We start from the raw sequence: 12,742 nt of genomic DNA, 5'->3' as shown, positions 1-12,742 counted from the left end.
TCCTTACCACTAAAATAATCCTCTGTGTTCTTTGGTAACTTAACTTGTCTTTTTAGAGGAAGCAAAAGTCAATTGGAAAAGGCTTTTAAAAATTTGAGAACATTGGCTGAGTTTTGGGTTTGTTTTTTTTAAAACAATTCCCACTCCTATCCTCTCAGTAAGTCAGTAAGACTTAGAGGGGCAGGGAAAGGTAAAATGAATTGGCTCCATACTAAGCCCAAAGTACATTGTATGTATCAACACATTTAACACTCATAATTGTCTGATAAAGTAGGTATTATTTCCCCATTGTACAAATGAGAAGACAGACCTTGAGGGGTCAGTGTACTTGGCTAAGACAGTCTTACAAGCAGTAAGAAGCTCACAGCTGAAACGTGAATGCAGATGTGCCCCAAAGCCCAGGTGCCCACTCCAGTTAGCTCTCCCATCAAGCAGCAGTGCCTTTAGGGCAGTAAAAGCCACCTGCACTGTGAGACTCATCTATGAAAGAGAAGTTTAGAGCATCTTTTCTTACTGTACAACAGTAGTTTATTTTTAAATGAACCTATTGTAATTCACTCAACAAATCTTTAAGGGCCTACACCAAGCAGTACTACGAATGAGCAATAAAGGCAGCCCTAGGCGGTACCACCCTATAGGAGAAAACTGGGTCCCTTATTTGTGTTTGTAATTATTATTCTTACAAATTTATGCTTTTGCATGTAATTCTCTCCATGTCCTAATCTCATTCTACTGAATTCTTCACATCATCACTAGAAGTTGTAATACTAATATCTAGTTTCACTGAACACCTACTATATAGAAGACATGTAAACAATGCTTCCTTAATTCACTTAATCCTTACAAATACCCACTGAGAGGGAAAAATCATCCTTCTGTGAATGTACATTCACATTCAGATTTGGGGTGGGGGGAGGAGATACACCCTCAAAGAACTGTAAGCAGTATTTCCAGACAATAAAGAAGTTAAACTTTAACCTCAAATCCGCCCCCCACGCCCTCCCGCAGAACAACACACAACAGCACTTCCACCCAGCAGCACTGGCTGAGCCTTCCTTCTTCCCCAGTGCTTCACGAGACTGACTGACACCTGGTGCAGGGAATTTGTAACCTGTGTGAAAGGTTTTCTAGAAAAAAAAAAAATGAAAATTATTCTTTCCCTTGGACCCCAAAATTCTACCACGTATGGTGTTTTACTTTTATATTTGTTGTTATTACTGCTGTATTTGTGTTTTCTCTTGTGACAGTAGTTTGTTCTTATCTTTTATCTATCCACCAGGATCTGGTTTTCCAACTTCTGCACTGCTGTAATGAAACCCCCAGCAGAATGAGAAACAAATTAAAACACACAACAGCTGGGAGCCCTTCCTCCTGCACCCCTCCAGCACCGCCCCAACGGTTCCAGAGGAAGTCAGCTAAAGCCCAAGGACTCTCAGGGTGCAACATCTGAGAACTACTTGTTACAGAGCGAGACGTCAAGCTTTTACTTATGAAGTTCAATTACAGTAAAGTATCTAAATATAAAAAGCCTGAAACAAAAATTGTTTCAAATTGAATAAAAGACCAAGCTGAATTAGAAACTGATATTTGGTTGAGATGTTTTGTGAATAACTATACTGAAGTAACCACTACCCAATTCACAATGATCAAAACAAAGTTATTTGTGACTCTACTTTTACATGTGGCTTTGATTTTTATATCTTTAATTTTCCAATGTTTACATTTGCTGACATAAGGGTAAAAGCAATCTTGAAAATGCACTAAGTGGTAGGGACCTTAGACCAAATCACTTGATGTCTCTTGAGTTTCCATCATCTCATTTTTTAAATGACCAAATTAGATGAGACGATTCTTTTAATGACAGCTGTTATTATATAGTGCTGAAGCACATTACATGAACTATGTCATTTAATCCTCACATTATTCTATTACCTTCATCTTAAAGATGAGAAAGCAATCAAAGATGTCACACGATTTCAAAGACAAAAACTTCAATGTGACAGACTTCAGACAGGCAGAACCTGACTCTAGGCTGTGATCTCCCCTTTCTTAGAACCTTTCTTTAGACAGGTTGTTATAAACTCTTTGCTCCTTGAGGATACATGTGTATCTTTTTAGAAGACTCTTGTCAGTTTTACAACCCAGGTGTGTCTTTCTCGAGGACCTGGGAGAAATCCTTTTGAGATGTCATCGTCAAGGAAGACGGAGCCCCTATCTCCCCGCCTCTGAGAGGACAGGAGCCTAACTTCTGCCGAGCAATAATTAGTAAACATAGATGGCCTAATAACAAGAAAATTCATTTGCTAGACACATCTCACTGACCAAGCTCTCCTCAGTACCTTCCTACTAGCTCATCTCAGCCCTTAAAAATCTTTCCCCCTTTGGTTTCAAGAGGCTGAGTTCAGACTGAGTTCTGGCCGCTCTCCCTTCTCCCCTATTACAATAGTCTTGAAGAGTCTTCTTTGCCTGTTTAACTTTGGTGCAATTTTTGCTTTGACAGGCCTCACTCTGCAATTTTTTAACTCTAAGAGTTCATGATACATCAAAATGTGAAGAGCAGGTGAGAATTTTAAATGATCATTTTCTTGGGTATGAAATTAAATGTTTTGAAACATACCACCATAAATTCAAATACTACAAAAAAATTCTAATACCTTTCATTTTATCTTAACACCAATTGTTCTAAGTATTTTGAAATGTTATTTATCTTTGGTTGTGTTAAAATAATTATTTTCATATATTCAAAATATCCACATGCAAAATATTTAAACAAAAATAAGATATGATAAGCAAATTAATCTATACTCAATCACAGAAGCCTCGTTTATATTCTTAAGTATTTCTTTAACTGACCATGCTTCTCCATCGGCCTTCTTGTTGCCTTAATAAAGGCCTCCATCACCTCCTGAGTTACTGACTGCTCCTCCTATGCTGTTCCTTCCAACTCTTCACAGCCCATCCTCCACACTGCAACACAAATCTGATTAAGTCATTCCCCTGCCTTTAAAGCTCCTAGAGCTGACAAGATAATGCCCAAACTCCTCATCCCAGCTTACCAGTTTTCTTCTTATACCTAAACTTCAGTTTATATACCAGGCATCTAAAATTACTTGCAGATCTCTGAAGATGCCAGGTTGCTTCCCACCTACGTGACTTTGCTCATGCATTTCCCGTCTGTCAGAAACTCTTTCTTCTTTTAATCACGTGGCAAACACTATGCTCAACAGTTACCTTCACAATGGGACCCACCTTTACAAATGCCCAGAGAATATTAGTTACTAAATACTCTAAAAAATGCTATTACACTTGGTCCAAACTTCTCAGTAATTACGTCACGATACTGTCCTGGTACATGTATTTCTTATTTTTTTTTAATTCCAAACACCTAACAGTGTCAATATATAGGAGATAATCAATATGTTTATGAAGAAACTAAGAAGCTGCAAGTTTTCTGACTTCTTACCTCCCTACATAAGAACAAACTATAATTCATCTTCCCATCTATGCAAAAATCAAATTTAACAGTCAAAATGATGCTAAATTAATATGAAAATCTAGATAATTACACTATTTAGAACATAATGAAAATATAAACATTAAAGAACTGTATTCATACATCTACCTTATATGTTTAATTTTCTAAGACCAATATTTTTCACTAGCTGCCCCCTGCTGGAATTTTATGGAAAAATATAGTTCTAAGTTGTCACAAAAAAACTTTTAAAAACAGAATGCCTAATTCTATTTAGATCACATGTGTGAAAATAGTACCACTGGACTTTGGTTATTCCAGCACTTTTAGTAAAGAAAACAGTATGAACCATACTCTATCTTTAGAACAAACTATTCGGTAATTTCTGATTCTTCCTAATCCTTTTTTATTTTTTTAAGATTTTATTTTTTTATTTTTAGAGAGAGAGGAAGGAAGAGAAAGAGAGAGAGACATCAGTGTGTGGTTGCCTCTCACACATCCCCCCACTGGGGACCTGGTCCGCAACCCAGGCATGTGCTCTGACTGGGAATTGAACTGGCAACACTTTGGTTCACAGGCCATCACTCAATCCACTGAGCTATACCAGCCAGGACTAAAGCTTCCTAATTCTTAAATAGCTCAACTTAACTAGACAGGGAGAACAGTAGGTTGTGTTGCATGGGAGCATATCTCTTAGCAAAGGAGGGAGTTTTGGTTTTTGTTTTTGTTTTTTTTAAAATTTTATTTATTTACTGACTATGCCATTACAGTTGTTCTATTCCCCCCTTCATTCCCCTCCACCCTACCCCCCCGTCCCCATCATTACCCCCCCTTTAGTTTATGACCATGTGTCTCAAGTCCTTTAGATTCTATATTTCCCATGCTATTCTTGCCCCCCCCCCCTCTATTTTCTATCTACTGTCTATGCTACTTATTTTCTGTACCTTCTCCCCCCTTCTCCTAAGGAGGGAGTTTTTGGATAGAGAAAAGAGGGTACATGAGATTGTACATAGATAACAGGAAAATTTGATGAGTATGACTAACATGACAGAAACCAAGTGTGGGAAAGATTTTCAAGGAAGAGGAAGTGTTTAACCCCACCAATTTACAGAGGCCATGTTAAGTACTAAAATATGACAAACAATTACAACATCACTGGTGAACAAATTTGCAATATAGTTATCTTACTCTAACAGGGGAGATAAATTGGTAAATAATCAGAAAGGATTACAGAAAGAAGTTTGTTGGGGGCACCAAAGTTGGAGTGGTCAATAAGGATAGAAAGAGGTATCAAGAAACATTTAATTGAGGAAATAAAAAATACAGAAATGCTGAGGGTAATGGAACCACTAAAAGGTGGTGTCCCCTATTGCAACGCCCAATTCTTGGTTATTTCCAGAGTCTAGTGTAACCCTGGGAACTCAAGGAAGACCACACTTCCTCTAGGAAGAAACAAAAAGTATCACATCATTTTTTAGTCAAATATTTTAGGAGGAAAAGAAACATGGTCTAGATCTCAGGCACAGAAAAGGAGGACCAAATGGAGTAGCACCCTAGAACATAGATGCCAATCCTTACTGTAAGGGTCAGGCCAGACCCCCAAGTGCCAGACTGCTAGTGACCCAGTCAGGCCGGTTTCCAACCCTCTGGACTGCCTATGACTCAGTTGTCCTCACTGGCTTGGTAGCCCTCCGCCTAATTGAAACCCTCTCCCGCTGCATACAATAGACAACTGGCGCCAGCCACAACAGCCAGTGGCCAACTGACCCACTGTTCAGGCTCACATCCTGGAACCCTGAGGCATCCGCCTAGAAGAACAAGAGACTAACCCTTCCCCAATCCCTTCACAAACCCCACACTTTTTCTTTTGAAAACTCCACTCTTGCCTTCCCCCAGTGCTGAAGTCAACCCCAACTCAGCTTGTCTCTCAGCGCAGCATCAAAGGCCCTTGGATCAGATCACCTGGTTCCTCCCACCTCAATTTCTCACACTTTTCTAACATTTTGGTGCCGAAACCCCGGGAGGACTGTGATTGAAGCTCACATGCCTGACCTTTGCATCCACACCAGTGAAATCAACTAGGGTAAGGTGTATGTCTGTCTCTCTCATCTGGCCACTCTCCTTCTCTGTTCTGCTGTTGTCCTGGACAACATCTTGAAAATCCCAGTGCTGGGTGAAAGTCACTGCCTGCCAGGTCTTGGACCCTTGGGAGTGAGAAGGAAGATGGGACACCTCCTTGTTTGTCCTACTGTAGGGAGATCGGGCTTGCTCCCTCCCCCGCCTCAATCTTATTCTCCATAAAGGGTGAGGGCCAATTGCTGCCTCCCTGCAACAGTCCTTTGGAGTATCCGCTCAAAAGTCTGAAAGACCTAGGCTTAGAAATGTACCTTAAATGCAAGAGACTTATTTTCATCTGTAACATGCCCTGGCCTCAATATAAGCTGCATAATGGGTCCATTTGGCCAGAAAATGAGACACTTGACCCTCAAACCCTCATAGACCTTGAAAATTACTGTCAGCATCTGGGCAAGTGGACCAAGGTCCCCTACATCCAGGCCTTCTCTGAGCTGCACAGACGGCTCCCTATGCCAGACCTGTCCCACCTACCGAATCCTTCTCCTCCACTCTCCCCTTCCTCAGCAGCATCCATCTGTTACCAGCGCCCTGGCAGAAACATCTTTTGACCCCTCTGGGGACTCTCTTCCCCCTCCCTATGCATATCCCCCTCCTCCATCTGACTAGGCTGTGGCAGATGGCACCTCCCTAGGTATGCACCTCTCTAGAAACAGCAGAGGTGTTTACCAAGACAGGGGAAATCCTAGCTACACTCTAGGAACAACAGGGGTAGCCCTCCAAAACCAGAGAGCCCTAGACCTACTCAGAGCAGTGGAGGGAGAAACATGTCTGTATCTCAGAGAAGAGTGCTGTTTCTATGTTAAATCAGGCCAGGTCCCAAAAAACATTCAGGGTATACTGGAGTCTGCTTCTAAGATCAAGAATCTGAGTCCCTCCATAAATCCTCATTCCTGGCTCCCCAGCATAACCTTGCTACTGCCTTTCCTAGGACCCCTCTTTTCAATACTCCTATTCCTTATGCTCGGGCCATGTATCTTTAAAGTGCTTGTAAAGTTTGTACCTTCCAGGTTGGAGCAGTACAAAAAACAAATAAGGGCAGTACTTGTCCTTCAACATTATCAACCAGGGCAAGAACAAGCCCAAGCACAGCTCATGAAGATGGCTTAGGGACACCTCTACGACCCTGCCCAGGCGGAAGCAGTTCCAGAGGACAGACCTTCACCCATTTACCCTCAGCCTCACTAAAATAATAAAATGCATCCTCAGATGTGAGGGTCAGGCCAGACCCCCAAGTGCCAGACTGCTAGTGACCCAGTCGGGCCGGTTTCCAACCCTCTGGACTGCCTATGACTCAGTTGTCCTCACTGGCTTGGTAGCCCTCCACCTAATCGAAACTCTCTCCTGCTGCACACAATAGACAACTGGCACCGGCCACAATAGCTGGTGGCCAAACTGACCCACTGTCCGGGCTCACACCCAGGAACTCTCAGGCACCCACCTGGAAGAACAAGAGACTAACCCTTCCCCGATCCCTCCACTAACCCCACACCTTTCCTTTTAAAAACCCCACTCTTGCCTTCCCCTGGTGCTGAAGTGGCCCCTGACCAGCCAACCTCTCAGCACAGCATCAAAGAAAGGCACCTAGATCAGATCGCCCATTCCTCCAGGCTCGACTTCTCGCACAATCAAACAATATTTATCAATTCATGGATTATAGTAAAACTGATATTCCAGAGCATATGTCTCCCTAACTTAATATATCTCATTAAAATGAACCCCAAACCACTCATATCTTCTCTCTCTGGACTACTGCATCCGCCTAACTGATGTCCCACATCTATTATTACTCTCTTCCAATTAACCTCCACACAGAAACAAGTGTTTTCAACATGAAAATCCTGTCATGGCATCACACCACTTAAGACCCTTCTCTGCTTCCCTGGGTATTAGGAGAGAGACAAAAATCTTTAACGTGGCCGACAGACCTGCCTAGCTCTCCAGGTCACTTCCCCACCATGCTCCCTTCGCTCCCTTCCTCTCTCTTCCCACTTCATGCGACCACTCCTTGCACTGAAAATGTGCCAGGCTCCTTAACACAGAGCCTTTGCACATGCCGGGGCCTTTCCCTAGAGTTACCTTCACCGAAGTAACTCAGCCGTTAAGTCAAACTAGCTCTCCCTAACCTCCTGCAATAGGTCAGATCTTGTTTCAAATTTAGTACTACACACCAATATCCTTCTTCTACAGAGCTTATCACAGCTGCGGGTTCACATTCAGTTCTACAATGCTGTAAGTAATGTCTCTCCTACCAGTAATCCTAAATGCCATGAAAACAGGGACCATTTCTGTCTTTGCTAACTCTGTGTATCCAGGATCTACTACAGTGACTGCTACATGCCATCTGTTGAATTAATGGAACAGTAAAAAACTGCAGTATATTTAATAGACTTCACGCATTAAAAGTACATAGTATTTTAATAAATAATTATGCTTAGGATTCTGGTGTTACCAGTTTCATTTAACATAGCCTAAAATAGCAAATGTATATATAAAATTATATATGCAATCTCAAGGACTCTTCAAGTGCATTCTTTTTGTTAATGGAAAGACAGCTTAAAAAAAAATTGGGAAAAGGCCCCAACATATAACAGTCTGAACAAAAGCCTAAAACAGAATCACTAATAAAAGTCTTTAATCTCTTGTCACTTACATATATATTTCCTCAAGGCTATTAGATAAATCTGCACGTTCTTGTCCTTTAAGCCAAGGAGCACTAAAATTTAAAAAGACAATAGAGAAGATTATCTGAGGATCTGTTTATATCTCAAATATAAATTCTGGATTATCTCACAAATAGTTTTATTTTACTTTTTAAAATTATCTATTTTCATTAAAATATTATCTTACAAAATATTATCTTAAATCAATACAGTTCAAAAATGCTTTCATTGACATTAACTCATCTAGTCCTCCCAAGAAACCATGATGAAACCGATATTAATATTAGTCCACTAAAATATGGTTTAAAAACACAAGAGTGAGTTCACGGGATGTCATAAAACTGTTCGAGTTTACAGAAGTGGTAGAACAGGTTCCAGAATCTAAATGTCCAGATCCAGAGTTTTTGACACACTATCAGCAATTCCCAACGTATTCTAACTGGTGTCACAAAAACAACTCTTACCAATAAGCATTGCCACAGGACTGTAAAGAATTTAACTTTTTCTGAAAAGGGTATTTATGTTTACAAGCGTTCTATAATTACATCTATCATTTTTAATTAATAAAAATGTAAGACACAGGCCCATTATGAACAGCAAATTTTATTGCTATGCTTGTAAAACATTCACACTAAAAACAATCCCACTGATGGCAACGTTAACCAAAGGTTACTTGCAATCAAACAGGTCATGATTCATTAAGATCAATAAGCTTTGGCTGCTGAGAAGATGACTCTAAACAACGGCAGGAAGAAGCACCGGAAGCACCGTGGGAGGCAGGCAATCTTAGGCAGAGCCATGCCAAAGAACTGCAGTAGGCCTATGGCAGAACCAGATTAGGAAAACTCTACGGGCCACGGTGTCTAGATTACCAGTTTGTCTAACGTTCCCTCCCCAACTCTACAGACAAATACTAAGTGACATATTTCACTGTTTTTAAAGAACTTAAATTTTTATTTAAATGCTCTATACTGAGTCCAAAAGGTATTTTTAATTTCTATACACATTTTGACAATTTTGTTTTTTATAAACATTTTGACACATTTTGTTTTTTTTATAAACACAATTACATAACATAGAGAAATAATCCTTGAAAAGCCTAACTTTTATAAAAGTATAAATGTAGAAAATAGAGCTTACTTAAGTTGATAAACTGGTGGAGCTGTACCTGGATATTCATTCGGTAGCATCACCTAGAAAATAAGGGTGAGGAAGACAAAGATGAAGGAAAAGAAAAACTGAAATAGGGTCATTATACCCTAACTCTAAATGAACGGAGTGGCATTATAATATGTTCCAGGGATTTTTCTGAAGAAATACTAAAAAAATTCTATTAAATTCTGTTAAATACATTATTAACTGACACACAATGGTACAGCTTTCTTTTCAAAATAGTACTATAAAAATAGATACTGACAAAAACTCAATTTAGCATCTCTTATGTTGAAAGAATAGGCAGTGATCAAAGAATAAGCATTAAAACAGAAAAGCATATTGATCTTTTCATTTACTTAATCCTAACCACAACTGATAATTAATAGAGAAATGAGTATCTACTCTATGAACCATCTAAATTACTTACCTATTCTTCCTCTTAAATGTTAGCTATCTTCCAGGTTTAGATCCTCTCCTATTAAATGGACACGCTAATGAAAGGAAGTGAAAGTCAAGTCTGTCAATGGTACATTAAGAATACTCTAAGCCCTGGCTGGTGTAGCTCAGTGGCTTGAGTACCCACGTGTAAACCAAAGGGTCTCTGGTTCAATTCCCAGTCAGGACACATGCTTGGGGTGCAGCCCAGACCCCAGTGGGGGCCACCTGAGAGGCAATCACACACTGATGTTTCTCCCCCTTTCTTTCTCCCCCCTTCCCCTCTCTCTAAAAATAAATAAAAATCTTTTAACAAAAAAATACTTTAATTAAAATTGAGAGGAAAAATTGAGACTACCAATTAAAGCATGACTTGAGAATGACCTGAGATTTAATTACCCATATGTTTAGATGATCAATAGTTAACAAAAGCTAATAACAAAAAAAGACTAGAAAAGTCACACAATAGTCATTAGGGAAATACCATCCATAGCAGTCAATCATATAGAGTCAATGTTGTAACTGGTAAACGACTGTAATGAAGGGGGGAAAATACCTGCAAGCAAAGTGTCCACTTAGGGTTATCTATATCGTCGCTAATTCTAATACAAAATATTTTGGCGCAGTCATCAATGACACACCATTCCTCGCCATATATAGCGGCCATTGCTTCAATTTCCTCATTCTGAAAGAAGTTGATAAGGGAAAAAAAGTCAATAAATATACATTTGCTAAAGACCTGAGTTTTCCTTGTTCCTTTATAAAGCATTTGCCTTTAACATTACTCTCTGGATGAAGGATCCCTCAATGAACAGTATTGAACGCTCTAACAGAGAGTCGCCGTGTTCTAGCGGGTGCCAGACATTATCGTGAAGACTGGAACCAGCCTTGCTACCACACTCTGCGTTTCCGACCGCAACTGAGGCAAAATAAGTCTGTGAAATAAGTCACAGTGAAAGGATAAGCGCATCTTCTCTACGCTTATCGTTTCAACAGGTAATCCACACCCCCACTCTAGCCCTATAGTCCTTCTGGGTATCTCCTTCGTTGTTTTGGATTTGAGCACGAGAGTGGGTGGTTGGTTTGGGTTGGTTTTTTTTTGTTTTGTTTTTTTTTGGTAATCAAAAACTTCGTAAATTATTCTTTTGGTTTGGAATTAAAAAAGGAAAATAACCCAATCTGAGGGTAAACTGGGAAGCAAAGCATGCATTCAATTTCTTATCCTCTCAGTTTGTCCTCATAGCTCGGTATGAAAAGCTATTAAGGACGCCCACGTGAGCCACGCACGAAAGAAAAGCCAATACCAAGAGAAAATGAGTCAGGAGACCCTCAGGTCTACTGGAATACCAGGCCTTGTGTTATTATTGCGCGTTTTTGCAAAGGCAGAAATCGGGATTACCAAGGTGCCCCAGCGGCGACAGGGCAGGGAGCAGAACCCGGGTTTCTGTCTCCAACCCTGAGCTGCTCAGTTGCATGCTGATGGTTGACCATGACATCGTCTGGGCAGGCCTAGACGGCAGATGAACTGAAGTGAAAGAATAAGAGCCGTGAAAATGGAACGCGGTGGAGCAAACAGCGCAGCTAACAACGGAACCGCGGGCGGCCCCGAGCATAGGACCCCTCAATGGAAAAAAACGCCCCTGACGAAGAAGTGAGGCTAAGCCTTGAGTGAAGGTCCATGCCGCTCAGGGGTCTCACCTGCCTCTGGTCGCTCCCAGTGTCCACCTCAGCCATAGGACCCCAAGAGCTGCTGGCCATAGCTAGCTCAGGTCAGAAATGCGGGGGCGGGGTGTTGCCGCAGATAATCTGGAGCTGGCGGACCCGGAACTGCAACCCGAATGCGTCACGCAGCCCACATCTGCTTCCGGGTTGCGGGCCAGGTAGTGAAAGGGATTACGGGTGGTTGGGACCCCCAGTCCTGCTGTGTCCACCCACCATATTCTTCCCCCGGCGAACCTCCAGGGAAACTGTTCTTCCCGAGGGGTGGCTAGAGACTTGGGCTCCTTCTTCTGAAAACTCGCTGGATCTGGGGGCTTCTGCTCGCCACCTGCAGCCTCGGCACCATTGAACCCCCCACGAAATGTTGGGGAGTACGGTTTACCGCCACTTCCCAGGAAGGGACTCGATCTCAGGCCACAGCACCAGACTCGTCTTTAAGGCAGAGGTTTTAACATGTATTGTCTGATTTGAACAAGGATGGATTTGATTTACCAAAAACAGGACAGAAGAGGACACTTTTGAAAAAGCATTCAGGAAAATAACTTTCATACAAGACACTAGTTATTTATATCAATCAACATAGGGATCATTGTTTCACTATGCAAAAAAAAATTGAATCATTTTGTGTCATTCCCCGCCCCCCACCCCGTTCCCATACATACATTGCATTAGTTGTGAATTATATCAGGCATCTTATTAGAGACACCTTATTTAATCTCTTACAGGATAGACATTCTATCCCCTTTTGTCACTTTCTTCACACATACACAAACAAATCTCAAAATATTACAATTTTCACCTCTCCCGTATTCTTTAAGCATGGACATATTTTCATTTCTTCTTAAAACTTTTCTGAGACAAGGGTGCATGTAAGTACCTGTACAGAATTCCGCCTGCATTGCACTAAGGGAATCTGATATAAGTCTTGTGGGTTCATTCATTCATTCAACAGACATTTATTAAGCACTACTGTGGCGCTAAGCTTTGAAGATGCAGGATCTGAAGTTATGCATTTTCTCTATGGAGCTAGGATTTGGGGGAACAAAAGCAAATTAACATCAAAATGGACTAGAATTATGTCCAAGTATTGTGTTTTTAGCACAAAGAAGGGTCATTGATCCAAATTTTATTGGGCTTCTTGTTCCAGAGAATGCTTGAGTTCAGT

General features: G+C 41.0%; 1 protein-coding gene across 7 annotated transcripts in view; it reads right to left on the bottom strand.

Moving 5' to 3' along the window:
- IMPACT (impact RWD domain protein) overlaps positions 1–11,669 on the bottom strand; it is a 29,949-nt gene extending 18,280 nt beyond the window's left edge. For 4 of the 7 annotated variants that reach the window (XR_005080956.2, XM_037134093.2, XM_053664277.1 and 1 more), the window contains exons 1-4: positions 11,557–11,669; positions 10,415–10,543; positions 9,409–9,461; positions 8,259–8,321 (exon numbers count right to left, since the gene is read on the bottom strand). Coding sequence is in view for 6 of the 7 variants with exons in the window: in XM_037134093.2 (XP_036989988.2) it covers positions 8,259–8,321; positions 9,409–9,461; positions 10,415–10,543; positions 11,557–11,616 (305 nt within the window). In the remaining variant the exon portion in view is untranslated. Of the gene's footprint in view, positions 1–8,258; positions 8,322–9,408; positions 9,462–9,850; positions 9,915–10,414; positions 10,544–11,257; positions 11,384–11,556 lie in introns of those variants that run through there. The other 3 variants (XM_037134094.2, XM_037134097.2, XM_037134095.2) reach the window with 3 other exon arrangements.
- Between the last annotated feature and the right edge of the window lie 1,073 nt (positions 11,670–12,742).

The sequence above is a fragment of the Artibeus jamaicensis genome, unplaced genomic scaffold (genome assembly GCF_021234435.1).
Source record: "Artibeus jamaicensis isolate MK-2021 breed Jamaican fruit bat unplaced genomic scaffold, CSHL_Jam_final contig_354, whole genome shotgun sequence".
NCBI classification, from domain to species: domain Eukaryota; kingdom Metazoa; phylum Chordata; class Mammalia; order Chiroptera; family Phyllostomidae; genus Artibeus; species Artibeus jamaicensis.
Note: the sequence above shows the minus strand (reverse complement) of the source record. Positions and strands in the feature narration are given on the sequence as shown.